This window comes from Ursus americanus, chromosome 22 (genome assembly GCF_024610735.1).
Source record: "Ursus americanus isolate L20-20 chromosome 22, mUrsAme1.1.p, whole genome shotgun sequence".
Lineage (NCBI taxonomy): Eukaryota > Metazoa > Chordata > Mammalia > Carnivora > Ursidae > Ursus > Ursus americanus.
In genome coordinates this window covers 13,398,614-13,419,061 of record NC_142148.1, presented here as the reverse complement: position 1 = coordinate 13,419,061, position 20,448 = coordinate 13,398,614, and the positions used below count along the sequence as shown (strand labels likewise).

At 47.4% G+C, this 20,448-nt stretch overlaps 1 protein-coding gene across 23 annotated transcripts in view; it reads right to left on the bottom strand.

The window, feature by feature from the left end:
- The window catches only part of ZMYND8 (zinc finger MYND-type containing 8), a 122,122-nt gene that overhangs the window by 30,553 nt on the left and 71,121 nt on the right, over positions 1-20,448 (bottom strand). For 22 of the 23 annotated variants that reach the window (XM_045804744.2, XM_045804740.2, XM_045804747.2 and 19 more), the window contains 2 exons: positions 10,794-10,934; positions 970-1,122 (listed from right to left, as the gene is read on the bottom strand). In XM_045804744.2, coding sequence (XP_045660700.1) covers positions 970-1,122; positions 10,794-10,934 — 294 coding nt within the window. The remainder of the gene's footprint in view (positions 1-969; positions 1,123-10,793; positions 10,935-20,448) is intronic. The other variant, XM_087853525.1, reaches the window with a different exon arrangement.

Here is a 20,448-nt window from a genome sequence, read left to right as displayed (position 1 = left end):
AAATCAAGGAGTTAGACCAGCTGCGCGGAAGGACCCAAGGCACATATTTAAATGGCCTGCAAAATTTCAAAATGCCATTCAATGTCCTACCGAAACAGAAAATCCAACAAGGAATGTCCTCCTCTGGCCCTTCTGGATGACTCCTAACTACTCTTACTCATCCCTAACTACTCTTACTCATCCAGAGCACCCAGATACTCACTGTGGGTGAGCTGGGTAAACCTCACCGTGGTGTGGCTATCTCTCTTAAGGCCAGCCATCCGCTCTGGAGAACATAAATGCTTATAAGGCAACCTCCTTGCCCTCTAGGAGCTTCCAGTCTAGCTCTAGAATGAGCGACCCATCCCCCAACACAAAGAGAGACCACTGATGCTTCCAAGTAATAAAGTGCCACAGGAAGAGGCAGATGGGGAGGAGAGGGCAATCAGAGAAGACTTCCTGGAGGAGGTGATGCCTGAGATCAGCCTTAGGGAAAGGATTTAGGTAGGCAGTGTGAAGGCAGCAGCACGGGGAAGAGGAAGGGAGGCAACAGGTACAGAAGCAAGATGCATGTGCTGGGTGGGAAGGGCTCAGTCCGCAGCAGAAAGAGTTTGTGTTGGACATGTGTGGGACACACTTGATCCTGACAGTAGGACGCTGATGTGCGCAGACAGGGAGCACAGGGGCAAACTCAGGAGGATCCTTCCCCTTTCAAACTTCCCTACCGCCTGTACCTCGAGTCTGCAGGCTACCACAACCAGAGAATAAGCTGGGTGGAATTCACAGAACCCTTCTGAACCACTAACCAGCAAATCGGAAACATTCCGCCGTGAGTGGAACTACACTTTAGTTGCACAAACCAGGCCAGGTCCAGCTGCTGCTAACAGCAGCCAGGATCCAACTTTGGCTTCGTCCGGGCGGTGGCCCTACAGAGAGTTCACGGTGACGGTGGTGACAGCGGTGCCTGTGCGAGCAAACTGAAGGACGTACCTAATTGTGCTTTGCAACTCTCTATGGTCTTGTCGAGATTGAGCTGGAACCTGCTACGGATCTGCCGCTTGGGCGAGATGAGCGGCACGGGTGCCGTCTGCTGCTGGACCGACTCGCTCAGCTCCTTCAGGTCCATCTCGGCCTTGCTGCGATCTGGAAGACAGGGTCACACCCTTGTCAGGCGGGCGCTGGGCGGAGGAACAGGCCACGCTATCGCTTAGCTTCCCTCCCGCGGACACCCGCTCTAGAACACGGCGGGGAGAGAAACCTCCGACCTTCTCACTGTTTGTCCCAACAGCATCATCTGCTCGACGACGGGCTGACGTGGACAGAACAGCCCCAGAACACATCTGGCAGATCTACCCAGTCTACTCAACAGTTGTCTGGGTCGCTTTCAATATTTAAAATGCACAATCCCAGCCAGATGGTTGTCTGTGGAACTCCGCGTCATTAGGGAGCTCAAAAGCCAAAGGTTACACTAATATATTCAATCTCAAGATCAGCAGATAAAGTCACACCGAGTCTGGCCAGTGTGTGCTTTGAACTCCAGGCCCGGATCAGAGAGGGCCAGGACCCAAGAGACGCTGGGCGCCTCTCCCCCCAAAACCCACCCTGGAGCGCACACACGTAACTGGAGGCCCGGTTCCTCATTTACCACAGAGACTTCATGTTTTGTCCCTAGTTGACCTAGACTGGAGCTCAAGTCAGAAAAGGAGGGAGAGTGTCACATAGGCAGACCTCCTCCTTTTGGCCCAGGCATCCATCTGAAGACAGGTAAACAGATTAGCCCTGGATATTCAAGCTGTGACTTCCCGCTGAGAAAGGGTGCACGTTCCTCGCCCTAGTCCCACGCAAAGGTCTCTGACAGAGGACTCAGGGCCAGGACTCCGGCTACCCTCTCAACTTCTACCACGGGCTCCTTATATGACCAACTAGACCAGATTCCAAGGGTCTGTGAGCTTGCATTGCTTGAATTCCTTTCCCACCTCCTCTAGTACCCCCGAAACAGAAGGGACAAAATAAAGGTATCTACACAGGCCCAGAACACAGTGAGACTTCACAGGCAGGGAGCACTTTCGACCACCCTGCCTGCTACCCTCTGGTGTGCCCCCTCCTTCACCAACCAACCCCAAGCAGAGAAGGCGGGGCACGTGCCCTGCCTTGGCGGATCCCAGAAAAACAACTAGAAAGCGTGTGGCATCCATCAAGAACAAAGACGAGAAGCCACCACTGGGCCTGCTGCCACCCTCTGGGAGCTCCTTCTCTGACGTCCTCCATCTCCCTGCTACCCCACCCCAAATGCCACCTCCATCCAGCGGGCTATGCAAGAGGCCCAGGGTAGAGTCTGAGGGCTGGACGTACGAGGGCTGCTCACAACCTTCACTCTCTGCTAGTCTCCTTTTTCCAAGATGACCCACACCTTCCCCTTCACCCAGGAACGGGCCAGTCTCACCCTGCACACCTAGAGATTCGCTCCTTTAAAGTGACCGGAGGGAGGCGGCCTCCCAAGAGCCCCACCCAGCCCACTCACAGTTAACCAGCTCAAGGAACGGCTCCAAGCTGATTTTATCACTGTAATGAGGTCCCCACCAAGGTAAGATTAGGAAGGGCCCTTTCCCAAAAACACAGTCAGGGGCAGCCCTCAGGGAGATTCCAGAAGTGACTTGCTCAAAGCAAGCAGATACAATCCTTGCCCTGCGAGAAAGGGCTCTTAAGGCTCTCAAATCATATCCACCTGTGAGCGTGTGTGTCCATGGGCGTGAGCATCCGTGTGCATGTGTGTACAGGACTGGACATGCTCACGGAGGGGATGAGGTGAAGGCACAGACACTTCGCAGTGGGGGGAAGAATCTTCATGCAGATTTGCCGGAGAAGCACCTTACAAGCGAACACAGAGAGTGAAACAGTAATAAAACAGCCAGGGGCGGAAAGGAGGAGGAAGAGGACCAGGGAAACCGCCAGAAAAAAGAAACCTCCAATTCAAGAGCCGAATGAGGAGGATTTAAGAGTTCAACAGTTAAGATGCGGATGTGACAGGAAAGGGGGAAGGATATGAAGCCTGTCTCATAACTTCCACTTTCAGAAATGAGAAAGCAGGCTGGATTCCTAAGGGAAAAGGCAGTCCTTCAAGTACAAAGTTGTAAAATAAATATCTCACAAAACCACTTTCCATCGGTGTCCTCAATATGTTTCAAATAGCAGTTACCAAAACACCACCACCTACTCTACCAGGAGTCAGCAACCCTTCTCTGTAAAACGCCAGAGAAAATTGGGTTCTGCAGGTCATATAGGCTCTGATGTCAAAGTAGCCATAAATAATATGTAAACAAACTGATGACACTGTGTTCCAATAAAACTTTATTTGCAAAAGCAGCTGCGGGGCCAGATTTGGTCCAAAGGCCATAAAATTTGCCATCCCCATCTGTAATGCACTGACTGCTAATCTTGTCCGCACAATGAAATCACCTATAGAGCTTTAAAAAAAAAAAAAAAAATCCTAGTGCCCTGGTCCCCCTCCCAGAGTATGTGAATTAAATGGCCAGGGGGAAGGTCTGTACACTGGCCCTTTAAAAGTACTCCAGACGGGGCGCCAGGCAGGCTCAGTCCGTTGAGCATGTGACTCTTGATCTCAGGGTCATGAGTTCAAGCCTCACACTAGGCATGGAGCCTACTTAAAAAAAAAATAATAAGATAAAAAAAAAAGTACCCCAGATGATTCTAACTAGCAGCTAAGGCTGAGAACCCTTGTATTAGTCCAATCTTCTACGTGAGTTAAAAAAAGAAACTCCTGGGGCGCCTGGGTGGCACAGCAGTTAAGCGTCTGCCTTCGGCTCAGGGCGTGATCCCGGCGTTCTGGGATCGAGCCCCACATCAGGCTCCTCCTCTGTGAGCCTGCTTCTTCCTCTCCCACTCCCCCTGACTGTGTTCCCTCTCTCACTGGCTGTCTCTCTCTCTGTCGAATAAATAAATAAAATCTTTAAAAAAAAAAAAGAAAGAAAGAAACTCCTCCTGGGGCGCCTGGATGGCTCAGCCAGTTAAGACTCAGGTCATGATCTCAGGGTTGTGAGATCGAGCCCCAGAGCCAGGCTCCATGCTCAATGGGGAGTTTGCTTCTCTCCCCCCCCCCACCCCCGCCCCCGCCACCTCCTTCTGCCCATCCCCCCTGCTCACGCCCTAATACATAAATAAATCTTTAAGGAAAAAAAAAAAAAAAACTCCTCCTGATTTGCCTTAACCTTTGTATATCTGTGTTAAAACCTTCAAAACCTAGGGCTCATTGAGACCTCCACCTTGCTGGAATACTCCTGTGTGTGTGTGTGTGTGTGTGTGTGTGTGTGTGTGTGTGTACACGTGTGTGCGTGTGTAACTGTGTGTCTAACAGTAAATGCAATCTCTTAACTTTAGCCTAAAAAGGCTGAACTCTGAAATACTCATAATCAAGAGGAATGAAAAGAACGTAGAGCACCTCATTTTACAGTTAAGGTTTCTCCAGTCAATAAGCTACAGTAATGTTTATTCTAACAAGAAACCACCAAAAGCCAGGGGGCGCTGGGATCAAGTCCCTGGGAGCAGACCTTCAGGAGTTTAGCCAAATCTAATTAACTTTCTCGAATTTTCTGCTGCATTTTGAGTTTCCCTCTCCTCCACAGGGAGAAAAAAAGAGCTTCTCTTTCTCGTTTAGCTGTAAGAGCAGCTTATCGGGACTTCTTCCACCCCTGCCCTTCTATATCGGGAATACCTTCAGAATCCACCTTTGCTGCCAACATTTTGAACTTCTCGGCTGATGCGAAGACAACTTAGGCTATAAATGGAAACCGGGGAGAAAAAAGTACCAATGCTAGAGAAAGAGACACGACCTTACATTTCTGGAGGGAGCATAAATCAGAAGCATCCCTTCAGAGGGCAATCTGGCAGCCTCTCTCAAAACGTCAACCACACATGGCCTCTGACCAGAGATTCTACTTCTAGGAACTCATCCTATGGCTACACTCCCACATGGGCCAAAAGGGTCTTCACAGCAGCTATTTTCAACAGCAGAACAACCTAGAGCCAGTACAGAAGGTGCCTGGGTAAGTAAATCAACACTTCACATTGAAATGGAACAAAACGCCGCTGCTAAAATAAAACCGTAGCAGACCTTCATGTGCTGTTCTGGAAAAGCCAACCTGCTTAATGAACACGAAGGTGACGGGGCACCTGGGTGGCTCAATGGGTTAAGTGTCTGCCTTCAGCTCAGGTCATGATCCCAGGGTCCTGCGATCGAGTCCCGTGTGGGGCTCCCTGCTCAGCGGGGAGGCTGCTTCTCCCTATGTCCCTCATGCACCCCCTTCCCTGCCCCTCAAATGAATAAAGTCTTGAAAAATTTTTTTCTAAAAAATCAAAAAAAAGAAAGAAAGAAAGAAAAAACGAAGGTGACAATCGGCAGAACACATTGGCACTGGATGTAGGGAGAAAAGAAAAACACACAGATCTGAATGTGTGTTCTTGGGGTTTCTCAGTGTTGGCACTTTTGGTATTTGGGGTCTTTGTGGGGGGCTAGGGAGGTGGGGCAGTGGTGGCTGCCTGCACATTGTAGGATGTTGAGCACTCTCCTGGCCTACACCCAGCAGAGCCCAGTAGCACCCATATCCCAGCTGTGACCACAAAGACGTCTCTAGGGGTGCGCCCGGCTGTCTCCGTCGGTGGAGCGTGCCCCTCTTGATCTCAACGCTCCACACTGGGTGTGGAGATCACTTAAAAATAACATCTCCAGAGATTGCCAAATGTCCCCCTAGGGGACAAAAGTCACCCAGGTTGCAAACTCCTGGCGTATATACAGAAGAGCTCTCCAAGGAGACTAAAAAGAGGGAACCATGGTCACTTGTTGGGAGGGGCACAGAGAGGGGGATCAGAGGTTACAGACAGGCTGGCTTTTCATTAAACATCTTTCTGTCCTTTGAAATTTCTCTTACCATGTGCCTTCATGACTCATAAAAATAAAATAAACTTTTTACAAGAAAAATATAAGCACATCTTTTTCAATTAAAAAAAAAAAATAGGGGCGCCTGGGTGGCTCAATTGTTAAGCGTCTGACTTCGGCTCAGGGCGTGATCCCAGGGTCGTGGGATCGAGCCCCACACCAAGCTCCTTGCTCAGTGGGAAGCCTGCTTCTCCCTCTTCCACTCCCCCTGCTTGTGTTCCCTCTCTCGCTGGCTGTCTGTCAAATAAATAAATAAAATCTTAAAAACAAAAATAGATTTCTTGGGGCGCCTGGGTGGCTCAGTCGGTTAAGCGTCCCACTCTTGATTTTGGCTCAGGTCATTATCTCACGGTTATGAGATCAAGCCCCGCATCAGGCTCTAGGTTGCTTGGGACTCTCCCTCTCCCTTTCCTTCTGCATCCCCCCCACCCCACCTCTAAGGAGCTCCCATCTGAAGAAAAAAAAGAAAAAAGAAAAAGAAAAAAGAAAAAAGAAAAGAAAAGAAAAGAAAAGAAAAGAAAAGAAAAGAAAAGAAAAGAAAAGAAAAGAAAAGAAAAAAAGATTTCCTTTGTTCAAAAGCTGCTGGGTGACTATGATAGATGGACTTCCAGGAGCTACAAAATGGTGGTTCTTCGAGGGAACAATATCCAGACCAGAGACCCTGGCAAATATCTCTTATCAATCAAAGCCAAGCAGAGATCTTCCTCACCTCACCCACTGGGGGAGAGAGGAGGAGTAAATCAAAGCTACCTGTGGGAAGCCTGGGCCCCCAGCATTGCATCCATGCTCTCAAAGGATGCCTGACTTCAAGGTATCACTCTATCCTGAGAAAGAAAGGCACTCGCCCTTCAGTGACAGCAGAAGAATAAACAAGCAGCCACGCTCTGGGCCTGACAACGTCCCACTGCTGTCAGCATCCCTGACAGAGCATCCAGACACATCTGTGTCACCAACAGGATCACGGAACTGCTGTGTTTGTTCAGCCCAAAGCAAACACCCTGTGTGAGAAGAGGAGACAAGATTCCCTGGGAAGCAAACGGGAGTCTTGAAGAAGAAAATAATCAGGCCTTCCTCCTCTCATTCTTATTTAGGACTTAGTTTCCATACAGTCACAGAAAGGGGCTATAACCGTCCACCAGGCTTCAGCTCCTTGTTTTCGAGCAGCAGGAGGCCTGAGACAGCAAATGAGGGGCCTGTGCGTTAGCAAGCAGGGCGAGAACAGTCTCTGTGGAAGCCCTCCCCTTTGTCATGTGCCAAAATTAATACCAAGAATCACGTATCCAACTGATGACCCATGGGTAGGTTTTCGTATTTCGGGCTGGGTTTATTTGTTTTGACGAAAAAGAGTTTCCATTTTTAATGCAATTGACTGCCAGCTTTTAAAAACGAGGGGAGTTCATATAAAAATCTGCGTTACTGTGTTTTCTTGAAAATTCAGAGTTTGACAACACAGGTTCAACCGGGGGGAACTGCGCCCTTCAGAAAAGCAATGTGTCCTCCATGGGACTGCCCGTTCGAAATCATCACCTCACCCCCTGACCCCTACAGCTAGGCCGACTCAGCCAAGCGCACGAGAGGCAGTGTCCAGGGCCCGCCACCATCCAAACACGGCACCATCTTGCAGCGTGTCAGTTCACGTATCATGGCTAAGAGCATAAACCAAAAGGCAGACAGGCCTGAGTCGACAGGCCGAACATGACCGGGAACCACGTGATGCTGGCAGGGTAGATACCTTTGCTTCTCCGTACCTCAGTTTTAACTTCATTGAAATGGGGCTGTTATCTATCTTGAAGTCTGCTTTTTTTTTTTTTAATAGTTTTAATTTACAGAGAGTAAAATCTGGGGGGAAATACAGTTGGAGGAGTTTTAACAGCTGCATACAGGTACGTGTAACCACCACCACACACAGAAAGCAGAACAAGGTCATCAGCCAAAGAATCCCTTTGTGGTTTGTAGTCAAACCCTCTCCCCTAACAACGCCCCCACCCAACAATCACTCACGGTTTCCATCTCTCTAATTTTATCTTTTCCAGTTTTTTTTTTTTTTTAATGAAATACCGTTTTGTTAGATATAATAATGTTGTCAGCATCCCCAGCACGGTCTCACTTCTGTCTGCTCAAAGTAGTTACATGGATGCCAGACATTAAAAAAGGCCCCATGGGGCACCTGGGTGGCTCAGTCCGTTAAGTGTCCGACTCTTGATCTCAGCTCAGGTCTTGATCTCAGGGTCATGAGTTCAAGCCCTACACTGGGCTCCAAGCTGGGTGTGGAGCCTACTTAAAAAGAAAAAACAAAAAAAGAAGTCCCATGTAAAGCACCTGCCCCATCCCCGGACGAGCTCTTGAGGATTATTTAGAACTCCCCTCCACTGTCTGACCCTTCTACTCAGCCATGACACTTTTCACCAGTCCCTCTCTGATCCTCTTCCCGTTAGGTAACGGAAATGCCAGCCCATAAAACACCCACATTCCCAATGCTTTCATTCCCACTGACAAACAAGGCGTGTGTCCTAGAACAGAAGGAGCTGGGGGGGGGGGGTTTCTGCACAGGAGAGCCTCGGGTCCCGCCATGCCCACCCACCAGCACACAAAACAGGAAGAAATCCTTCATTGCCACCACGGGTAAGCCAAACCGAAAGGCCCCCAACCATCATAAGGATGTCCAAGACCGCCGGGCTTAGGGAAGGAGCTATTCTTGCCACACATGACTGGCAGAGAAGAAACGTGACCATGAGACCTGCCTCTGCACAGTGTTCCTTTTCAGGGTGCGGAGGTGGAGGGTGGGTGTGAGAAAGCAAACCACACTGCTGAGATCAATGAACATCCCCCAAGGGAGCAAACGGGTCCCCTTTTGTGCAAGTGAGCAATTCACACCAGCCAATCTGAGCTGCAGCCCCAAAAGTTCCCACTCTGCCTGCTGGACCACATCCAGGCTGCACTAATGGGGGGGGGGGGGGCACCAGTGTGAGCCAGGCTCTAGGCTCCGTGGAGACACAGGCTTCCCCCAGCCCTGCCGCCTACCACCTCTGCAATCCTGGGCACCTGCAACCTCCCCTTCAGACCTCCATCCCTCCATCTGAAAGGGCACTGCAGGAGAAGACCAACCTGGAGAGCACAGGGCCCCCAGGGGCTGTGAATTCACACGTGGGCATCACTCCATACAGGGGCTGCCCCTCCCTCCCTTCCTAAAACCCTGGATCCTCGAGCCTCCCTTCTCAGGTGTGACAGCCAGAAATGTCTCCAGACATTGTCAAGAGTCCCCTGGAGGGGAGCGAAGGAACTGACCATGGGGAACATAGCTGCCATAGGCTCTTGTCAACACAGCACCCAGCATGGTCCTTCTAAAATGCTCAGTCAGTTCACATCCCTCCGCTGTTCCAACAGCTCTGCACTGGGTCCCGTACCACGGTCTACACGGTCCCAGTGCTGATGGACCTCAGCTCTTCACCTTCTCCCCCTCCCCCACTACAACAGGCCACCTGGGCCTCCCTGTCATTCCTACAGCACACGGAGTTCATCCCTTACCCTAAGGCCTGTAAATCTCTAGTTCCTGCTAGAGATGGTTTTCCATGTCATGCAAATCTAGATTTAAACACCACCGCACAGAGGCCTCCCCTAACCACTGCCTCTTCCAAGCCACCCCCATCCTGCGCATCTCTCTCCTTATCAGGTTAGCACACATGACCTTCTCTCACAGGGTGAAGGGTCTTGTTTACTTTTCTTATTGTTTCCCACTTTCTAGAACCAAGCTCTATGTAATAGCAGGGCCCTTGCTCACCACTCCCTGCCCGTGCCTAAAAAGCACACCGCATGTAACAGACGCTCAATAAAAATCAAGGATCACGATGGGTTGAATCAATAAAATAACTTCATAAATGGATATTTAGCATTTCTGGTGGTCATTTTTCTGAAGACTTTTGCCTAAGGTAGTGCTTTTTAGAAAAACCAATGAACTCTAATGGGGGAAAAAACAAACCTACTAAGTCAGGGATAAAGGTCAGCATTTTTTAAAAAATTAGAAGAGAGGGGCGCCTGGGTGGCACAGCGGTTAAGCGTCTGCCTTCGGCTCAGGGTGTGATCCCGGCGTTATGGGATCAAGCCCCACATCAGGCTCTTCCGCTATGGGCCTGCTTCTTCCTCTCCCACTCCCCCTGCTTGTGCTCCCTCTCTCGCTGGCTGTCTCTATCTCTCTCGAATAAATAAATAAAATCTTTAAAAAAAAAAAAATTAGAAGAGAATACATAGAGAAAGTAAATACCGATTCATAAAACTTTATACACATCAAGTGTACGTGTGCGTGTGTGTATATAAAACATTAAGCACATATACACACATAGGTCGCCTGGGTGTCTCAGTTGGTTAATGGCTGACTCTTCGTTTCAGCTCAGGTCATGGTCTCTGGGTCCTAAGATTGAGCCCCTTGATGGCCTCCACGCTCTGTGGGGAGTCTGCTTGAGATTCTCTCTCTCCCTCTGCCCCTTCCCGCACTCGTGTGTGTGCGATTTCTCTCTCTCTCATTCTCTCTCTCAAATAAATAAATAAATCTTTCCAAAAAAACAAACAAACAAAATAAACAATATATGCATACACGTATCTAAGAACCAGGTACAGGTGGCCAAGGGCAGGAGATGGTTGTAAACACTAGCCTAAGGTGCTTCAAGATGAAACATCTCTGCACACCACCAGGCCCCAGGAAATCCCTTACTCGCTCCTCTTACCGATCACTCTTCATCTTTGTCCAGTGTGCCTTTTAAATAATTTGCCCAAAAAGTTCAGAGCTCAAGAACCACACAGAAAAGACATAACAACTTGAAAGAACATTCATAGTTGCCGCAGAAAGAGACTTCCAAAAATTCCCACTGACCCAAGTTAAGATTCAGGATGCTCCCAGTGGTGCAAGTTTTGTCCGTTTTCGTCGTGACGGGGGTTGAAGCTTGAGGAGAGAACGTTTTCGGGCTGCCGGATAAACTCCCTGCTTGTCCCGTCTTTGCAGAGGCTGGCGAAGCTGAAAAAGTATGTTCATTGTTACTGGACGGATTTACAAATAAATAAACAAATAAAACTTGTGCATGGGGGGGAGGAGAGAAACTGTGTTTGATTTCAACAAGACCCCCAGAGCGCCCCAGATGGGGCGCAGCGGGAAGGGTTGGCCGTTCATGTCAAGCACAGGCTTTAACCCAATGTTAAACCGTTCAAGCTGTCGAAGGAAGAAGGCCTCTCCAGTCATTCTATTAAACACAAAGCTCTAAGACAAATCGGCTAAGCCTCCACTGAAATTGGTTTGGCCCATTCACGGGTGTAAATCTCAAAATAAATAGCGATTAAACCAGCCCCCCACCACGGTCCAGATGCAGAGACCGGAGCCAGGCTTACAAATGGCATGCCGTCCGTTTCTGGGAGGTGAAGGAGCCGGCTTGTGTCACAGCCATTGCACCTGCCGGAGGCCAAGTCCACCCCTTGGGAGATCTCCGGCTTCCCATTTCAAAGGTTCCATGATGCTGAATGAAGCCAAACTCAGCACCAGATGGAGCGAGGGCGTCGCTGGTCAATTATCTCCCTCCTTACTATGTTCCAAACTTTTATAGGAGAATAGAGAATCGTACCTAAGCCAAGTCTTTTAAAAATACCTTATAACTACCTATATACTGCTCCCCTGAGCCTTATCCACTGAGTTGGTGATAGGACAGAAACTAAACCCTGTGACAAAATGAGTGTTCAGATGGGTCGTGCCTCCTGGAGATGCTGGAGATCCTGCCCCTTTGCCTAAACAGCCTGCCGTTACTGGAACTGTCCTGTTATTAAATTCATGCCAGACAACAAAATGGCCAGCCTTCCTCAGACACACAAGACACAGGGATTTTGCAATGATCTGGTCCTTAAGAGAAGCTGTTGATGGCAAAGGGGTTACAAATCAGGACATCCTGGGGACTTCAAAAGTGCTCACTTTGGTGGACGCTTGCCTCAGTTTGCTCACCTGCCAAATGGGGGGATACTCAAAGTGAGGATCCAATGGGTGAAACTCACATACCCGCTCAGCTCTAGTGCCAGGACCTGCAACGCTGTCTTTAATGTAACACAGAGGGAAAGACCAGACACAGACAGGGGCGGTTGCAAGCATGTATCAGGAGCCAGACACTAGGTTTTAAGTTCAGCTCTGTAGCTGACTTGCTGGGTGTCCTCACCTGAGGTCTGGTGAATCTCCTCTCCTGCTAGCCTAAAGAGGGACAGTGATAATATAATACAAAAGGACTGATAAAAGTATCTACCTCATCAAGTTGTGAAGATCAAAAAAATTAATCATCTGAACAGTGCCTGGCATCAGTTAAGGACTGTATTATTATTTGCTATCAATGTAGTATTATTTTCCATTTCCCCATGAACCTCGAGGGCTTTGGTTTCAATCACTTAAACCAGCAGTTCTTGGCCAGGAGTGATTTTGCCATCCAGGACACACTGGCCAATGTCTGCAGACATTTTTGGCTGTCATCACTGCAGGGGGGAGGGTGCCACTGGCATCAAACAGGTGGAGACCAGAGATGCTGCTCAACGGCCTATAAAGCACAGCCCCCCTCCCAAAAAAAATAATTATCTTTGGTCCCAAAGAGGATGCTGAGGTTGATGAATCCACAAAGGGATGAAGTGGGCCTGTTTCCGGGCACTCTTTACCTCAACCTGCAAATGAGGAGGGGTGGTGACGACATGCACTAATCCACGTCACGTGGTCCTTAGCAAAGGCTCAATCAACACTTGAAATTATTTTGAGAATTAAGTTTTTTTAAATAGTAAATTGACTTCGTTTTACCGTAACAATGAACAAATGTCTGGCCCAGCACCTGCACACAACATTCCGTCCAATGAGAGCGGCAGTCGCTGTTACCAGCACCGTAACTATAACCACTGGTACCATAACAACAAGCAGAACTAAGGTACTTGGCACACCAAAAAAAAGAGAGAGAGAGAGAATCATCAAAGATAAAGGCATTTCAAAGATGTACGTATATGAGCAATAAAATCTTGGTCTTGGGATTTTATTACTCATTCACTTATATCCCACCTGCTTCCTTCCAAAAGAGATTTGCAGTGGCTGAAATCTCTCTGGAAGGATGAAAGACCAGGGCCTTGCACACTGTATTCTCCTACGCAAACGAGCAACCACGCAGAGAAGGAAGGGTCCTCTGCTAGCCAAAGCACTGTGTGTGACCGCAAGGCACTCTGACAAGAAAGCCTAACCAGAAAGGGTGAGCCGTAACAAAAACGCATGCAAGCGTGCTGTTGCACACAGAACTCAAGGAGCCCAGTTTCCGGCTTAGTAGTAACAGCTCCGGTGAGAAAAGGAAGGAAGGCAGGGCGTCCGACTGGCTCATTCGGAAGAGCATCCAACTCTTGATCTTGGGGTTATGAGTTCGAGGCCCATGTGGGGTATAGAGGTTACTCTAAAAAAAATCAAATCAAATTAAATCCTTGGGGGGAGGTGGGGGGAAGGAAGGAGAAGCCAGCAGGTGGTCTCACAGGGCTCTGCCCCACTTGCGGTCCTGGGGAATTCAGCAAGCACAGAGGCCAAGCTGTTATTTTTGCAATTGTGTAGTTAAAACATAACTGGAACAACAAGTGTTTAATTTCACAGTCATATAAAGTGTCCTCCGTTCATAAAACTTAAGTATTGAAGGTTTAAGAAATATGCCCTAAATTTTTTTTTTTTTTTTTAATTAAACATAGCACTTGGATATGGCAAGAATACGGGTGAGCCAGTGGAGACGGGTCTGGTTCACTCTCTCTCCAGCGAGCAAAGGGCAGAGCACCCCCCCCACACACACAGAGACATCTGGGACAAAAATGCCTCATGTAATTGGAAAGGGACAGCACTGGGGTCACCCACCTCGGGGAAAGCGATGGCCCCTGCCCACCCCTGAGTACCACAAGCCTCTCCTCCCTAATTTGTGAAACACTGTGTACCTGCCTCAACCTCCCCATATCAGTTAATGCTACAACCACTCACCTATGTTCAAGGTCAAACATGTCTACACTGCCTCAATTCCTCCCTTGCTCTCCCGCCTCAACTTACCACACTATTCAGCAAGACCTCCTCATACCACTTCCAAAGTACAACCCCCAGCTCCCCCTGGTCTCCATGCCCACTGCTATCAGCCTAGTGCACACAGTCTCAATGGGACAATATCGCCCTCAAAGGGCAGAAAGTGGCTCTTGGGGGGGTGAAAAACTCTTACTCCTTTTATGTATAAAACAGACACACGCAGTACTTAAACAGATCTACAGTATTTTCAAGTTTCATGAGAATCCACTCCTAGGTATATACCCCCAAACTGAAAAGCGGTACTCAAATCTTGGTACACAAATGTTCACTGAAGCACTGTTCACAACAGTTCAAAGGTGGAAACAATCTGAATGTCCGACGTACTGACAAACTGGGGTGTCTGCAGTAGCACATTACTGAGCCATGAAAAGAAATGAGGTTCGGACGCATGCTGCAATGGGGAGGCCCCTGGAAACATATACTCAGTGCAAGGAGCCAGACACACAGGGCACATTTTGTATGATTTCGCTTACATGAAGTATCCAGAATAGGCAATCCATTCGAACAGAATGCAGGCTGATGGTCTCCAGGGGCAAGCGAGCTGGGGGTGGGGGGTGCCTGCTTAATGAACAGCGCTTTATTTGGGAGTGATGAAAATGTTTTGGAACTAGAGAACAGTGGCGATTGCGTAACACTGTGAATGCACTAAATGCCACTGAGTTGTACACGTTAAAATGGTTAATTTTAGGTCATGTGAATTTCACCTCCCTTTAGAAAAAAAGTCACAGGAGGATGGATGGGAAAACATGTCTAAAGTGGCTCCTTATGGGATCATAATGAAAGAAATGGTTGGTAAATACTGCCCCTGCCCATCATTTGCCACCAAGACCCTATAAGAGCTTCCCATGGGTCCCCTGGCCTCCTGCCACAGCACCCCTCCACAGAGCAGCCAGGCATACCACTCCTCCATCTAAAACCATCCAGAGGAGGGGCGCCTGGCTGGCTCAGTGAGTAAAACATGCAACTCTTGATCTTGGGGTTGGGAGTCTGAGCCCCACCTTGGGTGTAGAGGTTACTTAACAATAAAATCTTTTAATTAATTAATTAAATAAAACCACCCTAGAAGCATGCTATCCCCCCAGAATAAAATCCAACCACGCATCCCACCTTTCCTTTCCCCATTCTGGAATCTACAGCCACACAGACCTTTGCACTATTCCTCCAAATTCAAACCTGCTCCCAACCCAAGACTTTATATGCACTCAGGATTCCCAAGGAAAGGCCCTCGCCATCACCCCCACCCACATTATACAGGATGGTAAACCTCAAACACCACCTCGGGGCCCTCCCCTACCAAAAACACCTAGTGTTGAGGGTAGCTGAGGAAAAAGGAACACTTAACAGGAACTGTAAAACCTTTGAGGACAGCAATTAGGTGATGCTGATATCACCCAAAATTAGACTGTATAAAACACAGGGACAGGGGCGCCTGGGTGGCACAGCGGTTGAGCATCTGCCTTTGGCTCAGGGCGTGATCCCAGCGATCTGGGATCGGGACCCACATCAGGCTCCTCCTCTATGAGCCTGCTTCTTCCTCTCCCACTCCCCCTGCTTGTGTTCCCTCTCTCATTGTCTGTCTCTCTATCAAATAAATAAATAAAATCTTAAAAAAAAAAAAAAAAAAAACACAGGGACAGCAAGGTTCCAGTGCTAGGAGCTCATCCCCTAGATGTATGTGTCAGGTGCTGGGGACACAATATATGCACGTGAAGAAGGTTCATTGCAACAGTATTTCTGACAGCAGAAAAACGGGAGATGGTGTATCAATGTCTATTAACTGGACACTGGTAAGTAAATGGTGACAAACCTACCATACGACCCTAAAGAATGATGCAGATCTGCATGATCTGACAAGGACTGGTCCCCACAGAAGTACATATAGAAAAAAAAAAAGAGGTAAAAATTGAGTGGGAAAAAAAAAAGAGAGAAAGGTAAAAATCACGTGTGTACAGAAATGTCCCCAATATGTGTAAATGTTTACTGAACCACCTGCACGTCTTCAAATGAATGTAGACATACTTATTTTTGGTAGAAGTACATTCCACAGACTGTTAATCGTTTTATACTTAGGAGAAAAACTGGACTTGGGCTGTGGGGGTAAACGAAACATGACTTTTTCTTTTACGTCCTTCTATACTGCTTTCATCCTGCTGGGTTTTTTTTTTTTTTTTAAGATTTTTTATTTATTTATTCGACAGAGATAGAGACAGCCAGCGAGAGAGGGAACACAAGCAGGGGGAGCGGGAGAGGAAGAAGCAGGCTCCCAGCGGAGGAGCCTGATGTGGGGCTCGATCCCACAACGCCAGGATCACGCCCTGAGCCGAAGGCAGACGCCCAACCGCTGTGCCACCCAGGCGCCCCTGCTGGGTTTTGTTTTATCTTAATTTTAACCATGAAGTGTCACCATCATTTAAAAAAAAAAGTCAGCTAGAGGTCTTTAGATTATGGGTCATTTTGCCCTTCTAAAACTACTATTACTGTGCTCTTTGGCGGGGGAAGATCTTTAAAACAAGTGCCGGGGTGCCTGGGTGGCGCAGTCGTTAGGCATCTGCCTTCGGCTCAGGGCGTGATCCTGGCGATGTGATGTGAGCCCCACATCGGGCTCCTCTGCTGGGAGCCTGCTTCTTCCTCTCCCACTCCCCCTGCCTGTGTTCCCTCTCTCGCTGACTGTCTCTCTCCGTCAAATAAATAAATAAAAATCTTTAAAAAATAAAATAAAAAATAAAACAAGTGCAAAAATATATTTGTTAATACAAATAAATGTAAACGAAGGGCTAAGAATTCTGGAATTCTCTGACTCCAGTGAGGTTCAATGGCTGTGTTCTTGAAAACGTTACCCTAGCTTCATATGTGACCACCTAGATGAACGTGTAAACAGCAGGCTAGTCAAAACACCTACAGTTTTGAGGGTTAGAAAGTTAGCAGAGCGCATATACATAAAACGTGCATTAAAAAAACAAGTCAGGGACGCCCGGATGGCTCAGTAGTTTAAGCGTCTGCCTTCGGCTCAGGTCATGATCTCCGGGTCCTGGGATAGAGCCCTGCTTCGGGCTCCCTGCTCAGCAGGGTGTCCGCTTCTCCCTTTCCCTCTGCCCCTCCTCCGGCTTGTGCATATTCTCTCTCTCTCCGCTCTGATAAATAAATAAAATCACACACACACAAAAAAAGAAAACAAATCAATGTATCCATTTAAATATTTGTATTTATATTACTTCATAAAATCAGATTTCTTTTTTTTTTTTTAAAGATTTTATTTATTTATTCGACAGAGATAGAGACAGCCAGCGAGAGAGGGAACACAAGCAGGGGGAGTGGGAGAGGAAGAAGGCAGGCTCCCAGCAGAGGAGCCTGATGTGGGGCTCGATCCCATAATGCCGGGATCACGCCCTGAGCCGAAGGCAGACGCTTAACCGCTGTGCCACCCAGGCGCCCCTAAAATCAGATTTCTTGCCCTAAGAAATGTTTCCTAAAATTCATTCATTCACATGCCATCTATATGCTACTAACAAATAGAACTATATGGATAAACACAGTAAGATGTCAGAGAAACACTGCTCCCTTGAAAGGAGCAGAAAGCTTAGTATGATCCCATTGGACCACAAAACATTCTGGTAATGATTATCAATGTGGTTTACACATTCAAAAATCTGAAGGAACACCCAATTTAACTAATTTATTTATTTTAGGAACACCCAATTCTTTTTTTTTTTTTTTTAAGATTTTGTTTATTTTATTTGACAGAGAGAGAAAGCACACAAGCAGGGGTAGGGGCAGAGGGAGAGGGAGAGGTAGGCTCTCCGCTGAACAGGGAGCCCGATGTAGGGCTCGATCCCAGGACCCTGAGATCATGACCTGAGCCAAAGGCAGTCGCTTAACCTACTGAGCCACCCAGGTGCCCCTAGGAACACCCAATTCTTCACAGTTGTTACCTCTCAGGGTAGAATTATACGCTATTTATTGTATAATATTAAAGTTGAAAAGGAATACTTTATATTCAGGGGGAAAATGATAAAAAATTAAATGTAAATATGGAGGAGCTTCAAACATGAACTTAAGCAATCAGAATTTTGCTATCAGTGCTAAAAGTCAAAAGCATGGTACATTAACATAATGGTTCTCAATGGGAACTGGAGAGGTGACTATGTCCCCAGGGGACACACGGCAACGTCTGAAGACATTTTTAGCTGCCAATTTGTGGGCAGGGGTGGGTGCCCCTGGCTTCTAGTGCAGAGAGGCTACAGGGATGTTGTTTAAACACCCTGCAAAGCACAAGAAGGCTCCGCAACAGAGAATCAACCAGCCCCAAAAGTCAACAGTGCGGAGACTGAGAAACCTGCTTTTAAATCATGCTAGACATTTTCAAAAGCAGAAAGACATTTGGAAATGCTCGTTTCAATTAAGCTTTGACATGGATGCCAATCCTTTTGTAAAGCCATAAATCTTGCCCAAAGGAACAACTAATCGCCTTTGAAGTCACAAATAATTTAATCAGATTTTATACTTTGATGTACAATTCATGAGTGTGGGCTAAAACACATCATTTATTATCTACATTTACAAAACCCTAGCCTGTGCTAAGTGCTATCCTGACTCCATGAAACATGAGTCTTAGAATTAAATTAGAAAAAAAATGCCCCTTCCCTCCCACACACCCCAGCACTCTGGGGGGTGGAGGCGGAGGAGTTCGTGATTCATGCCAAATTTCCTCTACTTATAAAATCTTGGAAGCAACCTACGTCTTCAAAGGGCTGTAGCTTGCACAACTCTTCGTGGCCCGCACAGACGATCCACACAGTTGAGCATCACCAGACAGTCTAAGACAGGACAGAAATGCTGTTCTGAAGGACTGTTTAACTAACATGGGAAAATATTCAGAACACAAGGTTGAGTTAAAAACAAACAAACAAACAGCTCAGGTGCCTTGCTGGTTCAAGTCAGTGGAGCATATGACTCTTGATCTTCGGGTTATAAGTTCAAGCCCCACAGTGGGCAAAGAGCTTACTTAAAAGGGGGGGGGGCTCAAAGCTGGCTACAACAGATACTGCAAACAAGTGATCCATGAACCAAGCAGTTCACGGAGGCATCTGGTACACCAAAAGGATTTTTATACATTTGGGCCACTATGTAAAAGTTGGGGTAGTCCACATTTAAAAAAATATTTGAGGGGCGCCTGGGTGGCACAGCGGTTAAGCGTCTGCCTTCGGCTCAGGGCGTGATCCCAGCGTTATGGGATCGAGCCCCACATCAGGCTCTTCTGCTGGAAGCCTGCTTCTTCCTCTCCCACTCCCCCTGCTTGTGTTTCCTCTCTCGCTGGCTGTCTCTATCTCTGTCGAATAAATAAATAAAATCTTTAAAAAAAAAAAAATATTTGAGGCTTCTCTTAAACAATGACAAAAATGGCAACAGAGCCCAGATTCCCACTTGGCTAGAACTAGCAGGAAGAAAAGGCCCCCAGGACCCTAAAGAAAAGGCATACTTCAAGAACACAGCGTTTTGAAAGGTCCAGGTGGTGACCTGTTAGTGGGGTATAAGGAGCTTTTTTATAATGAAACGCCCCAGTGCGTCACGCACTGAAAGAGTAAGTATTACTTCAGGAAATATACACAAGCACCCACCCGCATGTGATCAGTCATGAGGAAGAAGAGCGTGACTTCTGCTGCCTGGAGTTCATGCCGGTCTCCAACACTTCCCAACCTTGCTCATTCCCATACCTGCCTGACCCCTGAAAGTATGTGAGTTTTCAACGTAATAGTACAACTCATAATCCAACAGAAAAAAAGTCCTGAAAACATCATCTGAGGGCTGCCTGGGAGGTGGGGTGATCTGTGACTTTCATTTAATAAATAACAATTACTGTAGGACAAGTATGTAGCGATTTCACAAGAAAAGGGTATGCGAAAACATTCTCCCTTCTCCCTAAATATTAACCCATAGTGGAGCTACAGAGGGTGGGGACAGCCAGGGGCTCCGACTCTTACCCTAATACATATTCATGACTGAAGTCAGACTCCTTCAAGCAGACAGTGGCAAGAGCATCAGTTCTGGCCAAGAGGTCTAGATAAAGGGGGAAGCAGGAAAAATCACCGAGACTATAAACCACTCTGATCAGTACCCAGAATACCATGAGCAAAAGGCTTCTGGCTGAGCAAACTGCTCCTTAGAAAACGAAATCGAGTTCTGTGGGTTACAGATACCTGATTCTGAGTTCCTCGATCCCCCCACCCCCAAAACAAAAGGAAGGTTTCTAAACTCTCATTAAAGTTTTATTTAATAACTTACTTATTTCAATGTGTAGTCTTATAATGTTGGCCACAAAATTCTTATTGCTGAAATGAATATGGCTTTTCTATTCTATAACCATCTTTTTTTTTTAACGTAATTTTGGATAAATCCCAATCTCATCTCAATTATACTTTCCACTTCTCCA